The sequence below is a fragment of the Chiloscyllium punctatum genome, chromosome 1 (genome assembly GCF_047496795.1).
Source record: "Chiloscyllium punctatum isolate Juve2018m chromosome 1, sChiPun1.3, whole genome shotgun sequence".
In the NCBI taxonomy this organism is placed as follows: domain Eukaryota; kingdom Metazoa; phylum Chordata; class Chondrichthyes; order Orectolobiformes; family Hemiscylliidae; genus Chiloscyllium; species Chiloscyllium punctatum.
This window is the reverse complement of record NC_092739.1, coordinates 41,746,673-41,774,257: the sequence shown is the minus strand read 5'-3', so window position 1 is coordinate 41,774,257 and position 27,585 is coordinate 41,746,673. Positions and strand designations below refer to the sequence as shown.

Genomic DNA, 27,585 nt, shown 5'->3' with positions numbered 1-27,585 from the left:
AGCAGGGTTTTCTAGCATTCACAATCAATTCTTCTGATTCTTTAGAGAAACAAGTTGTCCGTATGCAGATAATTAATGCTTCCTAATTTCTTTTATTCTTAGCTTTCTTTTCAGGACTCCTGTGGGGCATAGCAAACAGTGCATGGTTTCTGGCAAACTATTTCCTTGGTGCAGTTATCACTTTTCCTCTTGTTACTGCTGTAAGTACTGCTTTTATTTGTAACTGTATCAACAATAATATAGAGTAACATGGAAAAATCTGAATTATTGTTAAGCTGAATTGGAAAGGCATAGGAAATCAACTGTTAGCTGTGCAATTGTAAAATCACTAAAAATCACAAGCCAAACACACAACTTAGTGTCTTTTAGCAATGTTGGATATATAGATATAACTGCTCTCAACACCATTGCATCTCAAAGCGACACAGAGAATTAAATTAAATTCATCCTCAGGACATTGATATCATTGGAAGCCATTCTGAGGATGTGGTGGTGGGTCTCCTTCCTGAACCACTGCAGTCTGCTGTTGTGATATTGTACAACTGACTGGCTATTTCAGAAACTTCAGAGAGAGTGTGGACTGGAATTACATGTAGGCAGACTGGTTAAGGACAATGGGTTTCCTTGCCCAATAAACATTAGTGAACCAATTCAGTTTATACAACAACCCAATTGCTCATGAAAGACAAAAAGGACATACATTTATATAGTATCCTCCATGACCTCAGGATGTCCAAAAGCACTTTACAACAAATTAAGTTCTATTGAGTATGGTTGGTGTCGTACTATATGAAACAGCAGCTCAATTATACACAGCAAATTACCACAAACAGCAATTTTAAATTGAATTCTCAAATTGTCCCAATGTGATTTGACGTCATGCTTTTAGGATTAGAATGTCCAAATCTCTGAATTGTCCAGGTAGATAGCCACTGCACAAATGTACCCAAAGATATCTATTATTTATTCTTCCATGTGTTTGGAAGTATGTTAGTTTGCTTATGCATTCATTCCATAGCAATTTCCATAAGTTCCCCTTCTCACTTACCAGGCTAGGGACAACTCACCAGAGATTATGACCCACTCAATTCATATAACATAGAACATAGAAAAATACAGCGCAGTACAGGCCCTTCGGCCCTTGATGTTGCGCCGCCGAAGCCTACCTAACCTACACTAGCCCAATAACCTCCATATGCTTATCCAATGCCCGCTTGAATGACCATAAAGAGGGAGAGTCCACCACTGATACTGGCAGGGCATTCCATGAACTCACAACCCGCTGAGTAAAGAATCTACCCCCAACATCTGTCCTATACCAACCTCCCCTTAATTTAAAGCTGTGTCCCCTAGTAACAGCTGACTCCATACGCGGAAAAAGGTTCTCACTGTCAACCCTATCTAAACCCCTAATCATCTTGTACACCTCTATCAAATCACCCCTAAACCTTCTTTTCTCCAATGAGAACAGCCCCAAGTGCCTCAGCCTTTCCTCATATGATCTTCCTACCATGCCAGGCAACATCCTGGTAAACCTCCTCTGCACCCGTTCCAGTGCCTCCACATCCTTCCTATAGTATGGCGACCAAAACTGTACACAATACTCCAGATAAGGCCGCACCAGAGTCTAATACAACTGCAACATGACCTCAGGACTCCGGAACTCAATTCCTCTACCAATAAAGCCCAGTACACCATATGCCTTCTTCACAGCACTATTTACCTGGGTGGCAACTTTCAGAGATTCAGGGTCTCTTTAGGTGATAACTACTCAACAGCCCTATTAGTGAATTTGAATTTGTGGTCTTGATATTGTTACAGTGATGCCAAATACAGATTCCATACCCACAACACATTCTGCTTTCTTAATTGATGCTTTAAGGAATGTTTCCGAGAGATAAAGAGAGAGAGCTTAAAATCCACATTGAGTTGTTGGGTTAGGGTTAAGGTCAAATCTGACAGCTTTTAGTTTAGACTCAATTTAGACATTAGGCACATCCAACCACTTGGGGAGATAAACTGGGACGCTACCATATTCCCCCTCTCATGTTTATATTCCAGTTTTTATTAGTCATTTGAAAAATTATATTCTTCACTTTGACTTCTTATTTCTAATAGGTGTTTTCTTAAATAATTATACTCAATATTTCACCAGGCTGTAGTATGGTTGTACTTTTTCTTTTGTTTTTGCAGTGAGAATGTAATTTCTCTCCCCTTCTGCTTGGAGGTCTGCTTTTCTCGGGGTGGAGGTTTTCTCTCTTGCTCGATCCTTTCGGCTCACAGCTCAGTTGAAATTTTCTTCCCAAGTGGAATGTTTGCTGTCATACAAATAGATAAAATTCGGTAAAGTGCTGCAAATAATGCTTAGGGTGGGATTAGAATGACCAACTTCTTGGAGCTTAGAAATAAAACTCAGAAAGATCTGTTCACATATCAGCCAGTGTTCCAATTGACAGTTATTCTGGATCATAGGTTAGATCAATGCTTACAAGAGACAAATTATGAAATGTTGACGTTTAACAGAACTTCTGTAATACTCAAAATGTATTCAATGACATGTTGCAATGAAATAGAGCTGGCAGTCCTTCAGAGCAAGAACAAATTATTGTGCATTTGGATTAAGAACTCCAAGCTCCATTTTAACTCGCCTACTTAGTCAGACTTTTATTTGAGGGTGAAGATGCTTTATTGATACAGGACTTTTGAACTGCACTTACTATCATTTTATTTTGTTCATTTCTATAGATGGTTTGATTTCAGGATTGTGTCTGTTCACTGTCCTTTTCAAATAAAACTCATTCAATGTCACTGGCGCTGTTGGAGTGTGGTGCTAGTGCATTTAAATTTTTTTCGTGGACATAATTTGTATTCTTTCACAGGATGTGAGCATTGCTGGCAAGGGCCTGCATTTATTGCCCATCCCTCATTGCCTTTGAGAAGATGCCTCTTTGGATTGTTGCTTTCCTTCAGTTGCAGGTACACACACACACACACACGGTACTTAAGGAGGGGAGCTGCAGGGGTTTAGCCCAGTAACAGTGAAGGAACTGCAGGTCAGGACTATCAGTGACCAGGAGTGGAACTTGCAGGTTCCTATGTATGTGCTACCCTTCTCCTTCTCGATGATAGAGGTCATGGGTTTGGAAAGTGCTATAGAAGGAGGCTCCACAGATTTGTTACAATGTATATTACAGATACCAAGTCGTAAATTGGGAATTTAACTATACTTCTACCAACCAAATATAGGATAAATATAACCTGCTTGATTTATGAAGTTTATTTCATTGAAAGATCAGGCATTACTTGTTGTTATTTTGTTAATGAAATGCAGAATATGGGAATGTTTTAACTAGTATCCAGTTTAAGGAAAACTTGTGCAACTAATATTTCTTTAAAAACTAACCAGACAGTCTGAAAACTTGTAACAAAGTATATCATCAAACTCAAATGAGTAATTCTTTCAACAGGTCCATTTTACCATAGATATTGAATGTACCATGTTGACGCAATGGACATAGTAATAAATCAAAAACCTGAGATACAGCACAATTCACTTTGCATTTGTATAGTGCCTTTACGAGACTATACATCACAGATACATTAGACGTAATTATCACAGTCACATAAGGAGATCATAGAACAGATAAGACCATAAGATATGGTCATGGCATTTGTTCATGGAATGCCCTGCCAGCAGCAGTAGTGGACTCTCCCTCTTTATGGGTATTTAAGCGGCCATTGGATAGGTATATGGAGGATAGTGGGTTAGTGTAGGTTAGGTGGGCTTTGATCGGCGCAACATCGAGGGCCGAAGGGCCTGTACTGCGCTGTATTCTTCTATGTTCTATGTTCTATATAGGAGCAGTATTGTGCCCATCAAGTCTGCTCTCCCATACTTTTATGGTTTCTCAACCCCTAACTCCTGCCTTTTTCCTGTAACCCTTGGTCCCCTTATTAATCAAGAACCTGTCTATCTCTGTCTTAAATACACTCAATGATCTGGCCTCCACATCAATCCTGGCAATGAGTTCCACAGATTCACCATGCTCTGGCTGAAGAAATTCCTCCTTGTTTCAGTTCTAAAGGGACACCCCTTCACTCTGAGGCTGTGCCCTTGGTCCTAGTCTCTCCTACTGGTGGAAACATCTTTTCTGTGTCCACTTTAACCTCTGTGTTCTGTAAGTTTTAGTGAGATCCCCTTTGTCCTTCTAAATTCCACCAAATACAGACTCTCAGTCCTCAACCACTCCTCATTCAACAAGCCGTTCACTTCCAGGATCACTCTTGTGGACCTCCTCCAGCACCAGCATATCCTTCCTCAGATACGGGGCCCAAAACTGCTGGCAATATTCTAAATATGGTCTGACCATCGTCTGAGGGATATGGGTCAAGTGCAGGCAGGTGGAACAAATTTAGTTTGGGCAAATGGTCAGCATGGATTGGTTGGACCGAAGGGTCTGTTTCTGTGCTCTGAGATCCGGAAGAATACACACAATGTCAGCACCAAAATGTCTGTCAAAAGGTGTGATTATTTCAGGCTTCTGGGAGATATATGGTGTTAGCAGCTCTTTGTATACAAAACACAAACAATTTAATAAAAAACTAAATGTATGTGAAATTAGTTTGAGAAAAAAATCAACCTGAATTAGTACCAGTGAGAGACAGAAAAGCTAAGTGAATTATACTAAAATGAATGGTTGTTCCTCTTGTATTCAATGCCTTGACTAATAAAAACAAGTATCCATTGTGTCTTTATAACCTTTGTAACCAGCTATTTTGCTGCCTTTGAGAATTTGTGGACAGGTGCACTAATGTTCCTTTGATCGTCTCCACTGGCTGAGGTTCCTACCATTCAATATATACTCCATTACATTGTTTAGCAGTGTATCACCTCACATGTTTAAGTTAAAATCGATTTAGCATTTCCTGTCCATCTGATTAGCCCATCTATATCATCCTGTAATCCAAGGATTTCCTCTCTGTTCTTTGTAACACCAACTTTTGTGTCATCTGCAAAACTACTGATCAAACCTCCTACATTCATGTCGAGATCATTTGCTTATATTTAAAACTGCATGGGACTCAGCGTTGAAACCTGGTATGCTACTAGACACAAATTTTCAGCCATAAAAGAATCTTTGCCTATCATCCTCTATGCTAACCATTAAGCCAACTTTGGATCCAATTTGCCAAACTGCTCTGGATCCCATGAGCTCTTACCTTTCTCGCCTGTCTCCACATTTTCAAAATTCTTACTGAAGTCCATGTAAACTACTTCCTTTCATGATTCACTTCCTTTATGCACACACTGAGTCATCTCCTTGATAAAACCTTTTAGGTTGGATCTCGCCCTTGACAATCCATGCTGACTGTTCTTGATTAATTCTTGACCCTCAAAGTGGAGTTTTAATTCTGCCCTGCAGAATGTTTTCCAATAGTTTCCTTCGCACTTTTATGAGACTCACTGGCTTGTTCCCTGATTTATCCCTACCACCCTTCTTGAAAAATGGTACCATATTAGCTGTGCTCCAGTTCTCTTGTAGTTCTCCCATGTCCAGAGAGGATTTAAAAATTAATGTCTGGGCTCCTGCAATTTCCTCCTTTGCTTCCCATACAGCCTTGGATACATTTCATTTGGGCCTGGGGACTTATCCATTTTAAATCCTGCTAAAGCTGTTGGTACCTCCTCCCTCTCAAGATTAATTTTTCATCTACATCACTGTCACTAACTTTCTGATTTTCAAACCTCTAGCATTCTTCTCTATATTGAAAACAGATGTAAAATATTTTTTAATACTCATCTTTGTCTTCTGGTTCTAAAATAATGAGAGTTTTGAGTTCAAGCAACAAATTAATGAACTGCAGATTAATCAATGCTATATTACAGTCAGAAAATGGTTTATTGGAGATCAATAATAAATTGCAAGAAACATTTGAGCATTTAAAAGAGGAAATAAGATATTAAAAAATCAACAGATCTGGCACAAGAAGTTGAGAAATTTGCAAAAAAACAGACATGTGAAGTGTATGGAAGACAAACATAATTTTCAGAATTGTCACGCAGAAGGGTCTCAGTAGAACAGGCACAGCATTACACCACCATCAATAACATTGTTTGAAAAATCTAATAAAACTACATAAAAATTCAAAGTTCATTTTAGATATTTAATTATAAAAATCAATTGTAAATTTTCTTCAGTTCAGACAAAATGGTGAAAGAAATGATTGGAACAGTATGTTAATATATAGAGATACTTGTGTTTTTGAAAAAGTTAGGAGCTGTATTCTTGTGTGCATATTATACATATACATAATCCAGAATGTCACATCACTCACTATGACATTAAAGCCAGTGTATCAAAAGGTTACGAATCTTTGGAATTCACTACTCCAGAATGCTGTACCAACATCTATATTTAAGACTGGGTAATGTACCTTTTTGGTTCTTTAGGAAATTAAGGGACAATGGGAAGTCAGCAAGGTGGAATTGAAGCCACAATGGATCATGATCATTTTGAATAGTAGGCTTTCCAGGCTGGATGAGCCACTTGTACAGCAATTTGTTGTGTTCTTAACAAACATGTACAGACTAGAATATATTTAGCCTTTTGGGTTCTTAGCAATCAAACACCTGTATAGAAGCAGCACAGTTTAGTTTTAAAAGGCTGGCAAAGGTCTTATGACCTTGCTGAATTATTTGGTAGAAATACTCTATATTTTAGTAGAGCTTATTGTGAGAAGTTACAGCTTGGGTTTACAGAATTACTTGCAGAGTTTTATTGTTGTAGAAGTTATGGTGCCATCTTGTGTGGATCATAGGAAATACAGGCATTTACCCATGCAGGGACATTCTTGTGGTTTTGACACCAAACTTCATCGCCTGAAGTAAACTACCTCTCACTCAGAGGAGTCTTGTGTCAGACATTGACCTGCCTGATGCTGTTTCATCTTCACCCAAAGGTCCAGGAAGATCAGATTTAGCATTCATTAGCAGAGGGATTGAATTCAAGAGTCGTGAAGTGATGTTGCAGCTGTACAGGACCTTTAGTAAGGCCACATTTGGAGTACTGTGTGCAGTTCTGGTCGCCTCACTTTAGGAAAGATGTGGAAGCTTTTGAGAGGGTGCAGAGAAGATTTACCAGGATGTTGCCTGGAATGGAGAATAGGTCGTACGAGGATAGGTTGAGAGTGCTAGGCCTTTTCTCGTTGGAACGGCGAAGGATGAGGGGTGACTTGATAGAGGTTTATAAGATGATCGGAGGAATAGATAGAGTAGACAGTCAGAAACTTTTTCCCCGGGTACAACAGAGTGTTACAAGGGGACATAAATTTAAGGTGAAGGGTGGAAGGTATAGGGGAGATGTCACGGGTAGGTTCTTTGCCACTCCCACAGGCAGCGCATTCCATGCCCCCACCACTCTCTGGGTAGAGTCAGAATCATTGGCGACCTTTAAGCGGCAATTGGATAGGTACATGGATGGGTGCTTAAGCTAGAACAAATGTTCGGCACAACATCGTGGGCCGAAGGGCCTGTTCTGTGTTGTATTGTTCTATGTTCTATATTAACCTGGTGTGATGTCTTCTCCCCATTAGCAACTCTGCTGGAGTTAGCATAGAATCATAGAACCCCTACAGCGTGAGTATAGGCCATTTGGCCCAACAAGTCCACACTGAGCCTCCCCTACTGTATTACTGTACATTTATTCCTGACTAATGCATCAAACCTACAACATCCATGAACACCATGGGCAATTCAGCATGGCTAATTCACCTAACCTGCATACCTTTGGATTGTGGGAGGAAGCTGGAGCACTCGGAGGAAACCCATGCAGAGAGGGGGAGAATGTGCAAACTCTCTGTGGTTGCTTGAGGGTGTGGTCCTACAATCAGATAGGAGCCGGGACATTTTGGTATTGAGTGAAGCTGTCGGCTGTTTCTTTAAGCCTGCCTTCAAATTTTGGACTGTTCTTTCCATCAGAGCTGTGCCTATGTGCCAAATACTGTTCGTCATTAGCAGAAACTCTAATTCCCTACGAGTAAATGATAGCCCATTGTCTGGGACCAACACGTCAAGAGTCCATGTATTTGCAGCACCACATCTCACTTAGCATCATAGTGGGCTAACATCTTAGATGATAATAGCTGCTTTTCCACTTCCCTGAAGGTTATTTCTTGGCTATGAGATCATTTCCAAGGCTGACCCTTTTTCAATAGCAGGTGTAAGGGTGCCAGGATGGAGGCCAAGTTACATATGAACTTTCCATAACAATTCACCAATCCAAGGACAGATCTAAGCTCCCATACTGACATGGAGCTGGGGCACCTTTGATTGCCCTCACCTTATCTTACGTCGAGTGATTTTATTGACTTGGTGGCCCAAGCTGGTCAGTTGGGATGCTTGGAACACGCATATTTCCTTCCTAAGGCATACCCTGTCATGGAGAAATAGTTAAGCACTATGTCCAATTTCTCTAAATGTTCTTTATTGGTCTTCCCAGGTGTTAGCACACCACCTGGATAAATGGTGACTTAAGATAGACCTTGTAAAATGTTCCCCATTGTCTACTGGAAAATGGTACAGGCTGATGATACCCCGAAAAGCAATCTTGTATATTGGTTCAAACCCTTATGGGTATTAATTGTAGCATCATTCTGCAAATGCTGATCTGATCGCAATAGTAGGTAAGCATGGCTCGTGTCCAGTTTCATGAAGGAGAGCCCCACTCCATCAGCTTTGTGTTTAAATCCTCTATGCATGGGATTGTGTATTTATCTAGCTGCCATAACTGGTTTACTGTTTGTATGAAGTCCCCACAAAGGTTAACTGGCTCATTGGGCTTCACAATCAGTACAACCAGTGCTACCCATTCTGCAAACTGCACTGGTTTGGTGATTCATTTACTTTCCAGCCTCCTGATCTCTGCCTCTATTCTTCCATGTAAGGCAAATGGTACTGGGCGGGCCTTGCAGAATTATGGGATTGCTTATTAGTCAACATGGGAGACAGCCTTGGCCGCTTTGATAGTCCTAGACTTGCCTAATGAACATCTGGATATTTAATTAGGACTTCACTCAGGCAGCCATTTTCTAATCGAAAATCATTGAGCCAATCAAGTTGAACCTTTCTCAACCAATTTTCCCCCATCAAACTTGGGACTGTGCCTTTTACTACAATCCGTGGTAACTGAACCAATTGCTTCTGATAAGAGATTGGAACTGAAGTTGTAGCCTGAATCTGTAAAGTATAGGTCCTCACCCTGGCTGAGGTCTTACGCATACTTTAAGGGTTGGAATCCAGACTGAATTTTGGTAAAGACTGGTTCCACAATCACTGATACAGCCGTTCTGGTATTGACCTCCATTAGAACCGGGTGACCATTTAACCAGATATTTATTTTGATTGATTCTGATTTGGATGTTGCTAAGTAATTTAACTGTTCCAAACCAGCTGTAAGTGGATTTTCCAGTGTGTGCACTCTCCGGATACCAGCCTACGAGTTCTCTTACTCAATTCAGATCTAGTGGGACTTCTTTGCTGGCTTGACACCACACACTGGCAGCAACTACAATGGCCTGCTGGCCTGGATCCTCAAGAAAATTTTAATCATTTGGCCGAGACTTGTCTTTGTTTTGGGGTTTTGCTGTGGGCTGACCTAAGGTCCCTCTGTTCAGGATGTCCTAAGTGAGACTATGCCATACCCCAAGCTCAGGCGCACTGGTGAGGGTATCCACTTTCATCGAGCTGCCCTGTGACTCATAAGCTCCACCTGCTGCATTTTCCTAACCATAAAGCCAGTTGGAGTATCTGTTTGAATTTCAGCCAGTGGAGACTTTTACATGGTCACATCATTAATCCCACAAAACACATGATCTCTCGGCTTCTCACTTCAGGTTGAACCAAACTCACGTGCCTCTGCCAGTTGTCTTAACCTCATCAAAAATTCTGATGCAGATTTCCCAGGTTCTCAAACTGTCAAGTAAAACTGATAGTATCTCAGAATTAGAGGAAGCTTGGGGTTATAATATTCCTTAGCTAAATATATCTACTTTTGAAAGATTTTAGTATCTGGGAAAGTGCCTCTGGGAAAGTTAGGCTCCCAATAACCCAAAAAGCTGCAGGTCCACAAGTTGTCAGGAAAAGTACTCATTACTTTTGTCTGCTGCACTGTCATTTGCCTGAAAACAAAACACATTCTCTCCACATACTGGGCCCAGTCTTTAATGGCAGGATTGAACAAGTCAAGCTTCCCAAATAGTTAATTGTTTACCCCAATTCAATGATGACCATTGTGAGCTAATCTCTTCAGATGTATGTTTTTCTCTTTTTGCCACTGACCATAAACAGGTCCAGGCAGCGGGCCGTGGAGGGGGTCGTTAGGGCCGACTGCCTGCCCCTCTTCCAGGGTGTCCTTGGAGAAGGAGCACACAGTGTCCACCAACACCCTGGAGTTGTTCAGGGAGTGGTGGGCGCCACAGGGAGTGGAGTGCATTATTTCCCCCTCCAACTCTATTTTGATTTAATCCCTACCCTCCCCTTCACTGTTTGATCACACGGCATTTCCCTTTGATGTGAAGGGCACTGCTTGTCACTGGCCACTCGGGTGTTTCCTTTCTTCTTGGTGGTGGAAATTGAATAAAGATTCGTGCACCTTGTGTCTTTCACTGTGTCTCACACCTGCACACACACAACATGGGTGCTGGGGAAAAAATAAGCACAACTGCAGTTAGGCGGGAGAGTGGGTTTATTTTTAAAAGAAAAAAAATTAAACAAAACAGGAGTGTCAGACATCCTGATACTCTCATAAACACAAACGCCACAAAGGTCAGTATCCCATCATCAAGTTACCCTTTATTTACAAGTGACACCACACTGACCCAGCTAGCTCAGAGCCGGCTCCTAGAGTCAGCAGAACCCCTGACACTTCTGTCAGTCAGGGCTCCATGATTGGGCCAGATTAACAACTGCAATTAGGAAACTCATATTCTGTGAGATCCACCTGGCTGATCTTTTTCCAATTACTACCTCTCCCTTTAACTCTGCTTCTCTCATGGGAGACTGATTAGCAAGGTTAGATCTCACGGAACATAGGGAGAACTAGCCATTTGGATACAGAACTGGCTTAAAGGTAGAAGACAGAGGGTGGTGGTGGAGGGTTGTTTTTCAGACTGGAGGCCTGTGACCAGTGGAGTACCACAAGGATCGGTGCTGGGTCCTCTACTTTTTGTCATTTACATAAATGATTTGGATGCGAGCATAAGAGGTACAGTTAGTAAGTTTGCAGATGACACCAAAATTGGAGGTGTAGTGGACAGCGAAGAGGGTTACCTCAGATTACAACAGGATCTGGACCAGATGGGCCAATGGGCTGAGAAGTGGCAGATGGAGTTTAATTCAGATAAATGCGAGGTGCTGCATTTTGGGAAAGCAAATCTTAGCAGGACTTATACACTTAATGGAAAGGTCCTGGGGAGTGTTGCTGAACAAAGAGACCTTGGAGTGCAAGTTCATAGCTCCTTGAAAGTGGAGTCGCAGGTAGATAGGATAGTGAAGAAGGTGTTTGGTATGCTTTCCTTTATTGGTCAGAGTATTGAGTACAGGAGTTGGGAGATCATGTTGCCTCTGTACAGGACGTTGGTTAGGCCACTTGGAATATTGCGCGCAATTCTCGTCTCATTCCTATCGGAAAGATGTTGTGAAACTTGAAAGGGTTCAGAAAAGATTTACAAGGATGTTGCCAGGGTTGGAGGATCTGAGCTACAGGGAGAAGCTGAACAGGCTGGGACTGTTTTCCCTGGAGCATCGGAGGCTGAGGGGTGACCTTATAGAGGTTTACAAAATTACAAGGAGCATGGATAGGGTAAATAGACAAAGTCTTTTCCCTGGGGTCGGGGAGTCCAGAACTAGAAGGCATAGGTTTTGGGTGAGAGGGGAAAGATATAAAAGAGACCTAAGGGGCAACCTTTTCACGCAGAGGATGTGGTGGAGGCTGGTACAATTGCAACATTTAAGAGGCATTTGGATGGGTATATGAATAGGAAGAGTTTGGAGGGATATGGGCTGGGTGCTGGCAGGTGGGACTAGATTGGGTTGGGATATCAGGTCGGCATGGACAGGTTGGACCGAAGGGTCTGTTTCCATGCTGTACATCTCTATGACTCTATGACTCCCTCTGCAGATGTCTCGCACACCGCCCGTTTTGAGAATTTCCTGATATACTAGAGATTTCCAGCAGCTGCAGTGGTTTGCCCTTGTATTACCATTCTCACATTATCCACATGTATTGTGGAGAGGATGACATTACCAATGTGATGATTTTGGTGGGTGACAGATATGAATTTAATGTCATTTTATATTGTAACATAACACAATCACTGTATAAGTTCATGTAGATTGTATACTATGAGTGCCAATCCCTGACACAAGTAAGTGGACTGGAAGAATTAACTTTATCTGCTGCACTAACAGCAGTTTCACAACTTACCCTTAAAAGAATGATCCCAATTTTCCTTTTCACTTTTCAGGGTCCTGCTGTAATCTCGCTAACGTGGGGAGTATTTTACTTTAAAGAGATAAAGGTCAGTTAATTTAAATTTTGAAGGATTAGCTTTAGGAATCTAAGAAACACCATGACAATAAACGGAAACAGTAACATTTTCCTGTAGTGATGATGTTACAAAAAGATATGGACGGCTGGTAAGCAAACCATGCTCTCGGATTATGAGGAAAAATCGATATGATGTAATAACATGTCATTAAAATTAACTGTAAAAGATCAGATCTGCTTACTGAATTTAAAAGCAAAGAAACTATCAAAAACATAAAAGGTCTGCCCTTGATATTACAAAAAGAATATAGCGGATTGTCAAAACATTTATAGGGATGAAACTCCTAGGAAAGGCTGAAAAGACTGGGTAATAACTGAAAGAAATTTGGCTGCTGTAAATCAGAAACAAAAATAGAAATTGCTGGAAAAGCTCAGCAGCTCTGGCAGCATCTGTGGAGACAAATCAGAGATAATGTTTCGGGATGAGTGAGGAAGGGTCATTTGACCTGAAACATTAACTCTGATTTCTCTCCACAGATGCTGGCCAGACCTGCCGAGCTTTTCCAGCAATTTCTGTTTTTGTCTCTGAATAGACTGGAGTTATTTTGTTTGGAAAAGAGACCGACTTGATAAGGTGTCTTTAAAATTATGCAAATGTTGTGGGTGAGTCCATAACTAAGGGCCATTAGTATAAGACAGTCATTCATCAATCCAGTATGGAATTCATAAGATATTTCTTAACTCCGGCAATTGTGCAAATATGGAACTCACTGCTAAGGAAAATAGTTAAAATGAGCAAAAACACATTTAAGGAGAAGCTTGATAAATACACGAAGGAGAAGGAGCAGGAAGATATATTTGAAATAGGGTGAGGTGAAGAAGGATGGAAGGAGGCTTATGTAGAGTAAAAACATCACTTAGAACTATCAAGCCGAATGGTCTCTTTGCTGTGACTAAACTCTGTGTAGGTCTATTTTAGGTAATAATTGTATGAATTACTGTCTAACACATTCCTCAGCCCAAGAATATACCAAATGGTATTGATTAGTGATGCCCAGCTCGTGTGAATATTAAGTAGTCAGGGTGTTCAAGTATTGTTGTCAAACATTTTACTTTTAAGAAATTTACATTTAGTAGACCTAAAGTAATTCTCTCTACCAGGACAAGCTTTCAAGGTAATTTATTCCTGATAGTTAAAATTCTGTTACAAAGTGTTACAGTGAAAAAATATTCTTCTTCAATTCAATGATAACGGTTTTAGATTAGATTCCCCTGCAGGGTGGAAACAGGCCCTTCGGCCCAACCAGTCCACACTGACCCTCTGAGGAGTAACCCACCCAGACCCGGTTTCCTCTGACTAACGCACTTAATACTATGGGCAATTTAGCATGGCCAATTCACCTGACCTGCACATCTTTGGACTGTGGGAGGAAACCGGAGCACCCAGAGGAAACCCACGCAGACACGGGGAGAATGTGCAAACTCCACACAGACAGTCACCCGAGGCTGAAATCGAACCAGGGACCCTGCAGTGCTAACCACTGAGCCACCGTGCTGCCTCTTATAGATACAAGTGCAACCACAAATATATACATAACTGCTCATCTCTTATGGTACTGCTCCAGGTGGGCTGAAAACCCAAATGCAAGCTCTCCACTCTTCATGATGTTGAGGGACTTATTGGATGATGGATGCTGCTGGTAGTTATTCAACTTCAGTGACTCATTACAGTTGTATATATTCATATTGCAACAATAATGGAAAAATGGTTACAGGTTCTACATACACGTTAATGAAATCCAGCTCCACTACGTCACCACCTCTGTCAACTCCTCAATTTTGTCCAGTTTGTCAGACTGCTTACTTGAAAACCACAACTAAATGAAAAGACATTACTTCCAATAATTGTTGGAAAGATTAAAGCCCCTGTTTTTCACAATTTGTTATAAGCTTTGTTCTGAAGTCCTCAAACCATTCCTCTTCCCAGTCAAAGAGGGTGTTGCTGGGAAAGCACAGCAGGCCAGGCAGCATCTGAGGAACAGGAGCACAAGCCGTCTCTTCCTTGGAAACAGCCTGACCGGCTGTGCTTTTCCAGCACCACATGCTTTGACTCTGATCTCCAGCATCTGCAGTCCTCAATTTCTCCGTTCCTCTTCCCAGTAACTATCTGATGCTGAAGCAGGCTATTCACAATCTTGGTGTTCTATTTGACTCCATGATGAGATTCCAATTAAATATCTATTCAATCATCAAGACTGTCTGCTTCCATCTCAGTAACCATCCCTATTTTACTTCTACCTGAACTCATCTACTCTTAAATACTTGCCTTTGCTACCTCAAAAGTTGAGTATCCATACACTGTTCTGGCCAGCCTTTCATCATCTATGTCAGCTCATTCAAAACTCCACTGCCCATATCTAATCTTGAATCCAGTCCTATTCAACTGTCTGAACTACATGCTTCATGGCCTGCAGACCTTGTTTTCAAATCTCATCGTGGACCTGCCCCTCAATTACACATTTGTGTAATTGCCTTCAATCTTATTGCCTTCCATTATTGTTGGCTGTGCCTTCAGCTACTCAAGCTCTAAGGTGTTGGATCATGCCTTATACTTGGCCATTGTTTCATCTTTCCTTCCTGCTTTAAATCTCCCCATAAAATCTCCCTTTGACTGAGCTCTTCTTCAGCTAATTATACTTGGCATGTTCTACTACATTAAAAGTGCTATATCAATATAAGCTATGCATCAAGTATCTCAATGCCTCACCATTAAGATAAGTTGAATTTCTCAGTTATTTTGATTGTTGGATAGTTATAAATTAAATTCACCAAAAAAAAGTCTTGCTCATTTTCTGTTTCTTTTTAGTACCTGATTATGATTAGAGTAAGGAATCTCATTCTTTTAGATTTTTATTGTTTAGTTTAAAACAGTCAACCATTATTTTACCCTTTCATTTGTTTATTTTTTTCTCTCTCTTTATCCAATCTTGCCTTCTCTATTTTTATTCCCGTTGTTGTATCTGATGCGACTTTGAATTCACTTGCTTTAATTTACAGGCCATTTGCAATCCTTGCATTGACAATTTTTCAATTCTTCAATTTGGTTGGTTAAGGCGATGCAGTTTCTAGTCTTGTTCACTTCGATCCCAGCTGACAGCATCCATCTTTGGAATGTTATCCCATTGCCCTGCCTTGCAAAAATGTTAATGTTAAAATAAAAAAGTATGTCTAACTAACAGCAGACATTATGGGCGGCACTGCTGCCTCACAGCGCCAGAGACCCGGGTTCGATTCCCGCCTCAGGTGACTGACTGTGTGGAGTTTGCACGTTCTCCCCATGTCTGAGTGGGTTTCCTCTGGGTGCTCCGGTTTCCTCCCACAGTCCAAAGATGTGCAGGTCAGGTGAATTGGCCATGCTAAATTGCCCGTAGTGTTAGGTAAGAGGTAAATATAGGGGTATGGGTGGGTTGCGGGTCGGTGTGGACTTGTTGGGCTGAAGAGCCTGTTTCCACACTGTAAGTAATCTAAAAAAAACTAATTATTACGTAGTAAAATCAGGATGTCTTGTGGCACAGTGGTAATGGGTCAGAGGTTCTGGGTTCAATCCTACCCAGAACTTGATGGTCGCGGAAGGTTCCTCATCACATGGCCAAACAGATTGATTATAAATTTGTCAATCCTGCTGATACCCTATGGCAGACAGTAAGGGTGGAAGACTTTCCTGTTAAACAATAACTTTGTGATATTTGCAGCGCAACATTATCCATACTAAAAACCTTTATATACAATTGATATCCTTGTTCCAAGGGACTATCTCACACACAGTAAAATCTAACTCAAGGTATCAAATACTGTTAATTTGTCTTGCTCTGCATTTTTATTCAAACATACAAAATAAATACAATTCAACAAAGAGAGGTGAATCATAGTAGCCCAGTATACATTTCAATAAGTTAGTCTATTGTGTCAACCATTTGCTGTTTGATCCTTAGTGGTTTACATTAAAAGATATGAGTGTTTTAGACAAAATCTCATTTAGGGATTCATGGCCGATTTATTAGAATGGTCTGTAATGTTAAATCTAAATAGAATTCTTGCACAATGCCCAAAAACATTGTGTTATTCACAAAAGAGAACCACTCCATGAGCCGTTGCCCCGATTGGTTCTGCTTTCTCGGTTCAGTACAATCACACCTACTCAACAGGTGGTGTTTTTCTAACATCTTTACAAAACATACTGCTGCTGGTGAAGCTGGGCTGAACAGATGCACATATAATGGAATGGATGGCTAAACACAGCACACAAGCTCTCATTGACTACCAGAATATCAGGATAAGCAATTATAAAGATATGCTCACTTTGCTGTTTGGTGTTAGTCCTCCCTCAATCAATGAATTTTTAGTAATTTAATTCAATGCATTGATCAAATTAAAATGTAGTTTGTTTCCTGATATTTAAACAAGTTATAATTGTTCTGTCTCCAGGGTTTACAGAACTTCATAATCCTGGGTGTAGTGCTTGCAGTTGCAGTTACTGGAACAATACTCATAGGTTTATCTAAAATAGAGGGAATTGCCTAATGCACATCGTGGAAAACAGAAGAGCAGAGTACCTACCGTCTCTCAGAAGGAATAAAAACCCTTCTGTACTGGACCTGATACAAATTATAATAAATATTTGATTGTATTTTTGTGTGCAATATTATGTCATATGTCTAAATTGACGCAAATATCATAACATAGATGCACTTCTAGTTGAAGTGCATTGATTTAAATACACTATGTAATCATTAAAAAGCAGAAATTAATTGTAAGTAGCATTTTAGCAGAAAAGTGTTATTGTAATGCTGAGACTGATTCTCAGTCTCTTACCAGGATTCTATTCTATTCCCTGTACATTTTTTTTTGAGTTGGACTGTATGCTAATAGAAGGAGGCAATTTGTGTAAGAAGAAAAGGTTATTATCTGTACAATATACAGCAGAATATCCTATGTGTGTGTTCTCCCTTCATTCCATATGGCTTGGATTTTATAGTCAATATCAGTGGTGTAATTGCTGGCAGTCACCTCAAATACACTGTGAAACTGACGAGATCTTCTGACATCAGCACAGAAGTCCAGAAATTGCTGTCAGTGATTTCTAACTTGTCCACAGAGAGTCACTGCCAATAGAATTCATTTAGATTAATTTGATGTGAGTTTCCATTTTTTATGTTATTAATCCTGATGTAAAATGCATTCTTGTTAAACCATGTGTTAAATCATAATTATTGACTTTTGGCTGTAAAAAAGTGATTGGCTGTTTAGCTTGCAAATGACATCACTGCTGCTGGCCGCCAGAGATCTCCTCAGTCAGTCCAAAATTGGAGTTTATTAGGAAAGGTGAAATCCACACAACAGTGATTGCAAGATTTTTCAGGGAGCTTTAGGACGATGTGAATGCCCTTATCTCAGATAGACCCCTCAGTCCAAACCCCTCTGATTCAGTTATTTTCATCCATTCTTTGTTTTATTTTTACTCTGTGGAGCAACCTAAGAGGAGGCCTCCATAAATTAAGATGGCATTAGCAGGTCGAGGAAATGGAGGCAAAAACAAAACATCAGAGTCACAAATAAAGGACATAGAATGCCATAAAAACAAAAAGGGCACTTCAATTCAACTCTCAAGATCCCCTGTGGATAGGTCTGTGCCCACCAAAATATTAAATGTTTAGTATTAACCAATTACTAATGTAATCAAGTCATTCATCTTAACAGGTTAAAGTGTTAGGAAAGTGTTGTTGAATAAGAATTCCAGTTGAGATCAAGTAGGTCACATTGATTAGTCAAAATCAGAGGCACCCAATCACAGAAATATATACTCAATGTGGCACACTCTCTTCCTTTTAAAAATAAATGAATGCATAAAGCAAGATCTAAAGAGCATAACTGGAGGACAAGTGTTCCTATTCAGTGATGGTAAGGGAGAGTGCACATTAGCTAAAAATAAGGTTATAGTATTAAAATACTTGAAGATGCTTTTACAACAGCGAATAGAAAGATGAGAGGGCTAATTAATTGAGCTACAGAGGAGAAAAAGATTTGTAATTGTGTTATTTGTGGAAAATCAACGATCAGAAGTGATGGTCTGTCTTCAGCATGTAAGATTTAATTGGTGAATATTTTTTGAGCAATAATCTATTTAGATTGTAAGGTGAAGCACCAGGGAATCAGTGGTGAAGAATGATAGCTATGCAATACATTTGTGTAGAAATGAAAATGTAAATAAAGATTACTTGACATTTGTTTCCCACTATGATTCTGCTTGGAGTGTGTTTGTATCATGATTTTCCAAGAGAAATATTGCACCCTTCTTTGGTTTAACATGAAAAGTTAAGTACAGTACATGATCCTAAATAGCTAAGCAATTTTAACATTGCTCATTTAACTCAAGGAAACATGAGACACAATTAAAAACCTATCATCATGCATTCTGATCAATATAGTAATACCAGGTGGAAAACTACTACCAGTAACTCTAAATGGCTTCACACAATTTAAATGAGACCTAAAGATGCCAGGACAGTGGCCATTTCTCTGAGAAGCTCATCTCATAGAGTCATAGAGATGTACAGCATGGAAACAGACCCTTCAGTCTAACCTGTCTCTGCCGACCAGATATCCCAACCCAATCTCGTCCCACTTGCCAGCACCGGGCCCATATCCCTCCAAACCCTTTCTATTCATATACCCATCCAAATGCCTTTTATATGTTGCAATTGTACCAGCCTCCAACACTTCCTCTGGCAACTCATTCCATACACGTACCACCCTCTGTGTGAAAAAGTTGCCCCTTAAGTCTCTTTTATATCTTTCCCCTCTCACCCTAAACCTATGCCCTCTAGTTCTGGACTCCCCCACCTCAGGGAAAAGACTTTGTCTAATTCTCCTATCCATGGCCCTCATGATTTTGTAAACCTCTATAAGATCACCCCTCAGCCTCTGACGCTCCAGGGAAAACAGCCCCAGCCTGTTCAGCTTCTCTCACTAGCTCAAAGCCTCCAACCCTGGCAACATCCTTGTAAATATTTTCTGAACTCTTTCAAGTTTCACAACGTCATTCCAATAGGAAGGAGACCAGAAATGCATGCAATATTCCAACAGTGGCCTAACCAATGTCCTGTACAGCCACAACATGACCTCCCAAACTCTTGTACTCAGTACTCTGACCAATAAAGGTAAGCATACCAAACACCTTCTTCACTATCCTATCTACCTGCGACTCCACTTTCAAGGAGCTATGAACCTACATTCCAAGGTCTCTTTGTTCAGCAACACTCCCTAGGACATTATCATTAAGTGTATAAGTCCTGCTAAGATTTGCTTTCCCAAAATGCAGCACCTCACACTTATCTAAATTAAACTCCATCTGCCCCTTCTCAGCCCATTGGCCCATCTGATCAAGATCCCATTGTAATCTGAGGTAACCTTCTTCGCTGTCCACTACACCTCCAATTTTGCTGTCATCTGCAAACTCACTAACTATACCTCTTATGCTCACATCCAAATCATATATATATAAATGATGAAAAGTAGTGGACCCAGCACCTATCCTTGTGGGACTCCAGTGGTCACAGGCCTCCAGTCTGAAAAACAACCCTCCACCACCACCCTCTGTCTTCTACCTTTGAGCCCATCCAACTTCAATACGGTTCGTGGCTACATTGGAAGCTCAGATCTCATCTCACAGTAAACGTAGGCCTGTATTTCTGAAGATTGGTAATTGAAACGTGTCAAAAAGTGTGGCGAAGGAAGCATAGCAGGTTAGGCAGCATCCGAGAGGCAGGGGAATCAACTATTCGGGTATAAGCCCTTCATCAGGAACATGGAATGGTGGTGGGGGAGCGGGGGAAGCGTGCTGAGAGAAAAATAGGAGGGTGGGAGTTGGGCTGGGGGAAGGTAGCTGGGAAGGTGATAGGCAGATGCAGGTGGGGGATGATGGTAATAGGTCAGAGGGGAGGGTGGAGTGGATAGGTGGGAAGGAAGGTGAACAGGGAGGACAGTTCAAGAGGGTTGGAGGGTTGGATCTGGAATGTGAATGGGGGAAGAGGAGATGAGGAAACCTGTGAAATTGACTTTGATACTGTGTGGTTGGAGGGTCCCAAGGTGGAAGATGAGGCATTCTTCTTCCAGGCGTCAGGTGGCTTGGAATTGGCAGTGGAGGTGGCCCAGGACTTGCATGTTCTTGGTGGAGTGGGAGGGGGAGTTAAAGTAGTCAGCTCGGTGGCAGTGGGTTTGTTTGGCGCGTGTGTCCCAGAGATGTTCCCTGAAACATTCCATCAGTTGATGTCCTTTCTCCACAATGTAGAGGAGACCACATCGAGAACAACGGACACAGTAGATGATGTGTGTGGAGGTGCAGGACAATCTCTGGCGAAGAACTCTATAATACAAATCTTTTTAAGGGTGAATGATCTCTATTGGTCAAAGTACAACTCTAGAGAGGATCCTATTCTTGGCTTTCTGACTTCCACTCATGAATGTGGATGGTTGGTGTGGGTAGAATCCAATGCAGTTAGGTAACACCAATCTCCCCCCTCTGCCCCACTTATTGTCTTAGCTGAGGGACAGCTAAGGTGACTACCTGAGGGACAGCTGTTCCGACTTAGTAACAAAATCACATATCCAAATTGCTGACAGCAGCCAAAGAGGAAAAACGAAGCTGCTTGAATTTTCATAATGAACTGTTCAACCTCCTCATGGGAGCATGAGGTGGCACCGACACAGTCATCGGTGTAATGGAGGAAAAGGTGGTGAATGATGCTGGTGTAACTGCGGAAGATGGACTGTTCCACGTACCCGAAATGGCAGCCATAGCTGGGACCCATGTGGGACCCCATGGCTACCCCTTTGGTCTGGAGGAAGTGGGAAGATTGTAAAGGAAAAGTTGTTGAGGGTGAGGACTAGTTCTGCAAATTGAATAAATGTGTCAGTGGAAGGGTACTGGTTGGGAGGTGGGAGAGGAAGAAACAGAGGGCTTGGAGGCCTTTGCCATGGTGGATGGATGTGTGCAGGGACTGTATGTCCATGGTGACGATGAGGCGTTAGGGGTCAGGGAACTGAAAGTCATGGAGGAGGTGGAGGGTGTGGATAGTGTCCCGAATGTATGTGGGGAGAACCTGGATCAAGGGGGACATAACAGTGCCAAGATATGTGGAGATATGTTTGGTGGAGCAGGTACAGGCGGTGACAATGGGTCAATCGAGGCAGTCAGGTTTGTGACTTTTGGGTAGGAGGTAGAACCAGATAGTGCAAGGCACCTGGATGAAGAGGTTGGAAGCTATTGGTGGGAGATCCCTTGAGGGGATGAGGTTGTGGATGATCTGGGAGATGATGCTTTGGTGATGGGAGGTCATGGTTGAGGGGACAGTGGAAGGGACTATCGATGAGTTGGTGCCTGGCTGCAGCAGTGTAGAGGTTGGTGTGACAAACTACCACTGCATGCCATCCCAGCCCCCCACCCCATCTGCTGGTTTGATTGTGAGTTGGGGTTGGAGTGGGGGGCTGCGCTTTGTGAGGGTGAGAGATTGGACAGGTTGAGGTGGTCAATGTCAGGGCTGCAATTGGAGATGACGAGATCGAAGCCGGGTAACAGACCAGCATGGGGTGTCCAAGTGGATGGAGTATGTTGGTAGTGGAAGGAGTCCTCAAAGGGTGGGTGGGTGACCCGATGGAAAAGGTCATGTGGAGGCAGCGGAAGAAAAGTTTAATGTTGCAATGCATGGGGAATTTGTTGACCCAAGAGCATAGTGAGATGAAGGTGAGACCTTTGCTGAATACTGATCGTTCATCCTCAGTGAGGGGGAGGTCAAGTGTTTTGGTAAAAACATGGCAGGGCTGGAATTGGGATTGGGGACAGAGACTGTCTCAAGTGGGTGTGGTCATGGCATCATTAGTGACCTCACCAAAGGAAGTGATGTAAACCATGGTGGTTAGGGGGGCAGAAGCAGTGTGTTTGGTGATGTGGTGAAAACACAAAAAGACCATAGGACGTGGCAGCAGAAATAGACCATTCAGTCCATTGTGTTTGCCCTGTGTTTCAATGAGATCATGGCTGATCTGATAATCCTCAATTCCACTTTCCTGCCTTTTCCCCGTAACTCTGGATTCCCTTCCCTCAACCTTGAATATACTTAACAATTCAACCTCAACAGCACTTTGCAGTAAAGAATTTCACAGATTCGTTACTCTTAGAGAAGAAGATCCCCCAACCTATGTCTTAAATGGGCCACCTCTTATCCCCTCTGGTCCTAGACTCTCCCACATGGAAACAACAATCATTGGAACTTACCCTGTCAAGCTCTGTAATTACCTTATTTGTTTTGATAAGTTTGACTTTCATTCTTCTAAATTTCAATGAATACAAGCTCATCCTATTCAACCTCTATCCACACCTCTACCACCAGACTTGGTATCAACTTAATAAATGTTTTCTGGCCTGCCTTCAATGCCAGTATCTTTCCTTAGGTGAGGGCCCAAAAGTTGTCCACAATATTCCAGCTGCCATCTGACAAGTGCGTGGGTTTCCTCCCATAATCCAAAAATGTGCAGGTCAGGTGAATTGGCCATGCTAAATTGCCCATAGTGTTAGGTGAAGGGGTAAATGTAGGGGTATGGGTGGGTTGCGCTTCGGCGGGTCGGTGTGGACTTGTTGGGCCGAAGGACCTGTTTTCACACTGTAAATAACCTAATCTAAGTGCCTTGGGTGGGTTTCAGCAAAATGTCCCTATTTATATACTTCATTTCCTTTGAAATAAAGGCCAATACTTAATTTGTCTTTCCTGTTACCTGCTGAACTTGCTGGCTTTTTGTGATGCATTCACAAATCATTCTTCTGTAGCTTTCTGCAGTCTTTCTCCATTTTAATAACATTCAGCTTCCCAGTATTTCCTGACAAACTGCATACCTTCACATTGTCCCACACTATATTCCACCAGCCAAGTTTTTGCCCATTTGCTTAACCTTCCTATAATCCTCTGCAGACTCTGTCATTCTCACCACTTGCTTTCCCTCCTTATTTTCTTTTCTCGTCCGCAAACTTGGCTATAGTACATTCATATCTCTCATCTAAGTCATAACTATATATTGTAAATAATTCTGGCCTTGATACCGATTCCTGGAGCACTCCACTGACTCTGGGAATCACCATTACAATCAATTGTGTAGTGGTAGAGTTAAAGTTCTCACAACATGGACTGCTAGATGCTTCAGCAAGGCATCCCTTGCTTCACCAGTGGTCGCAAAATCCAGGCCACTGTTAGTATGCAACATGCTACAAGCTAACAGTGACCAGAAAATATGAGAATATATGACATGAACAATGTTTCTCTAACACAGCAGTAAAAAAAGCTAAACAGGTATTTCCTGCAGTTGTCTCTGCAACTGGAGATACTGGTGCAATCATACTTCAGTACAATATTTGTGCTAGAATTGGGTCTGCTTCCATCAGCATTTCTTCCACATAGCTGTATACAACAGGCAGAGGACAAAGGACAGAGAGTAACACAGTGACTAGCATTGCTGCCTCACAGCACCAGGGACCTGTATTTGATTCCACCCTCTGGTGACTGTCCGTGTGAAGTTTGCACATCCTCCCTGTGTCTGCGTGGGTTTCTGCCCACAGTCCAAAAATATACAGGTTAGGTGGACTGGTCATGCTAAATTGCCCAGTAATATTCAGGGATGTGCAGGCTAGCTGGATTTGCCATGTGCAAATGCAGGATTACAGGAATAGGGGAGGGGTTGGGTCTGGTTGGGATGCTCTTTGAAGGGTTGGTATGGACTCCATGGGCTGAAAGGCCTGCTTCCACACTGTAGGAATTCTATGATAAGTGTCGCGCTGTGAATAGAATTGTCAATATTTGAACTTAGACTGCAAAGACAAACAAATTATTCATTTTAAAAATGATGTGGAGGTGCCAGTATTGAATTGGGGTGGATAAAGTTAAAAATCACACAACACCAGGTTAATAGTCCAACAGGTTTATTTGGAAGCACTAGCTTTCAGAACTCTGTTCCTTCATCAGGTAGCTGTGGAGCAGGATCATAAGACTCTAACCTCACACCTTTAACGCATTGTCTGAGCTAAGATGTCACTTTTCTTATAAAACTTTATGTTATCTCAAGAATGTGATTTGAAAGTAGTTCTGGGATTTACATATTAATGAATCGAAACCTGCAACCCATTTTAAAAGATGGAAGACTTAACAGCAATCTAGGTCTGTTCAATATATCCTATCAGTTGCATGCATGACACTGTGATCTTTTGATATAAATTCTGTGTCTTATGATCCTGCTCCACAGCTACCTGACGAAGAAGCAGCACTCCGAAAGCTAGTACTTGGACTACAACCTGGTGTTGTGTGGTTTTTAACTTCATTTTAAAAAGAACAATCTCCCATCTTATTCTCTGTTCAATGTACCTACATTATTTGCAAACTACAAATATGATGAGAAAGAAATTCAAATCATTTTTAGGCAAATATAATATTAGAGAAAAACAGAATTACAAGTTATACTTTTCACAAGAAAGACCCCTCATTGGGGCAATTCCACATTTTATTTACAATTTTGGAACATCCAGTTAATATGTTTAGATATATCTGGATAAATTTCTTAAAGTTAACTATGTACAAGAAATGGTAAAGATGAAAACAAATTTAAAAATTATATATTATACAGGGAACCATTTGCTACCACTGTCAATAATCTGAAAGGTATAAAATCAATACTGGTTTCATTTGGGACTATACAGTGGTACAGTAATAAAAAAAAACAAATATTGCAATCTGACTGAGTGCATTTGTAAATGGTCAGCAATTGTTTTAAATGCAGTTGTCACAAATTCTTAAATATTACCACAGTTCAATATTTGCATAAGTCATATTGATTGAACAGGTGTTCCAATTTCCACCTTACAACAGATGCAAACTACACAATGACCAGCTTTTGATAAGGTCTTGCTTAATTTCTCATTTTTGTCCTGCAAGTTTTTGTTTTAAAAAGACATTCCTGTTATAATACTTTGAAGACAAAGACAAAGTTTTTGTGTATCTGGAGAAGAAGGCTGGTTTCTTGCTGGCAAAAGCAGCTTTTTATTGCTGTAGTCCTGTTCTAGTTTAAACCATTTGAAAGTGTTCATTGTGCCTTTGCTGTTTCTTTCTCCTTCAGTTGAAGTTGTGTCAGAATGTATAGGATGACTTGATAGCAGAATATATACTGAGCCTGCATACAGGAACATAAAACTTTGTTGAACACAGCATCATTATGTTTAAACAAAAAAAGAACTTGCATTTACTTAACTCCTTTTAAGACCACAAAACATCCCAAAACATTTCACAGGTAATAAAATACTTCAGTGTATTCACAGTTGCAATCCAGTAAACATGACAGAAACGTATGTACAGAAAACTCCCACAAACCGCAAATAAAAAAAACAATCAAACTGAAACAGATATTGCTGGAAAATCTCAGCAGGTCTGGCAGCATCTGTGGAGAGACGTTAGGTTAACGTTTCAGGTCCAATGACTCTTCATCAAAACTGAAAATAGAGCAAACAGTTGTTTAAGTGCCATTAATTAAGAGGGAAAGGCAAAGTTGCTAGAAGTTCCCAGAAGACAAATGGGTTACTCCCTCGTTAGAGAGACATGACTGATGGCGAATTTACACCTCAGGTGAGTGGCAAAGTTGAAAAAGCAAATTCAGCCAGTATGGGAATTGGCTTCCCGCTTTTGGTGCCACGCTGCATCACCAATCAGCTGTCCAAGCTACTGAGCTACCGGTAAATATCAGGTAGGATATCAGGAATAATACTTCCCCTCCTCTTCAAAGTAATGTCATGGGATATTTTACATTCACCTAAGAGAGCATAGGGAACCTTGTTTTAACATCTCTTCTGAAGGATGGAATACATGCAAACAGTAAAGCATGTAATGCCCTATCTACCACCAACTTCATAAAACTGTTAATGATGACCATATTTGTCATTCGCACATTGAACCTATTACATCATTATTTCACTGAGCAGACCATTACTGTGTTCACTAACATTTAATTGGTTTCTATAAAAGACGGGAAGTGACAGAACTGGATACATTACTGTGGATAATTATAGTGTGGAGATGCCGGTGTTGGACTGAGGTGGACAAAGTCTTAAGTCACCAAGTTATAGTTCAACAGGTTTATTTAAAATCAGAAGCTTTCAAAGTCAGCTGATGATGGAGCAGTGCTCTGAAAGCTTATGATTTTAAATAAACCTGCTAGACTATAACCTGGTGTCATGATAATTATGGTCTGCATTTTTAAGTTGGACTGTTATAAATTCATAATAGCCTTTTTAGAATAACCGCGCTCATGAGGTTATCAAGTACAGAACTTTATAATAAACCAAAACACCTTAAAATGTGTCTTACATAGGACCTATAACAGGTCTCAACAAGTCTAACCAGGCTCCACTTGAGCCTGCTCCTAACTTTCCTCAATTATTCATTCCTTTCTCCTTCATACATTTGTCTCGCTTCTCCCCGCGGAAGCGATGGCCTAGCGGTATTGTCTCTGGACTGTTCATCCAAAGTCTCAGGTAATCCTCCAGGAGCCGGGTTTGAATACTGCCATAGCAGATGGTGGAATGTGAATTCAATGAAAATCTGGAATTAAGAGTTTACTGACAAGCACGAATCTGATGTCGATTGTTAGAAACTCCCATCTGGTTAACCAATGTCTTTTAGGGAAGGAAGCTGCCATCCTTATCTGGTGTGGCATTCATGTGACTCCAGACCCACAGCATTATGGATGACTCTTATGGGCAATTAATGCCAGTCTAGCCAGTGACACCCTCATCCTGTGAATGAATTTTTAAAAATGTATATGTGCTATTCATTCAATCATCCATTGCTTCCACTCTGAGTAAAGGTGCTTCTTTGAAAGTGACTATTTGATTTCTTGGTGCGTATTTTATATTGTTAGGCTCCAGTTAATGTTCTTTCCTTCAACTGGAAGCATT

At 41.1% G+C, this 27,585-nt stretch overlaps 2 protein-coding genes across 10 annotated transcripts in view; one reads left to right on the top strand and one right to left on the bottom strand.

Moving 5' to 3' along the window:
• LOC140453434 (transmembrane protein 144-like) overlaps positions 1 to 18,819 on the top strand; it is an 80,856-nt gene extending 62,037 nt beyond the window's left edge. Inside the window, exons 9-11 of the mRNA XM_072548147.1 lie at positions 103 to 200; positions 12,523 to 12,576; positions 17,031 to 18,819. Coding sequence (XP_072404248.1) covers positions 103 to 200; positions 12,523 to 12,576; positions 17,031 to 17,126 — 248 coding nt within the window. The 3' untranslated portion in view covers positions 17,127 to 18,819. The remainder of the gene's footprint in view (positions 1 to 102; positions 201 to 12,522; positions 12,577 to 17,030) is intronic.
• Positions 18,820 to 25,096: 6,277 nt separating this feature from the next.
• The window catches only part of ptpn13 (protein tyrosine phosphatase non-receptor type 13), a 265,404-nt gene continuing 262,915 nt past the window's right edge, over positions 25,097 to 27,585 (bottom strand). For all 9 annotated transcript variants that reach the window (XM_072547657.1, XM_072547747.1, XM_072547874.1 and 6 more), the window contains one exon: positions 25,097 to 25,808. In XM_072547657.1, the coding sequence (XP_072403758.1) occupies positions 25,722 to 25,808 (87 nt within the window). In that variant the 3' untranslated portion in view covers positions 25,097 to 25,721. The remainder of the gene's footprint in view (positions 25,809 to 27,585) is intronic.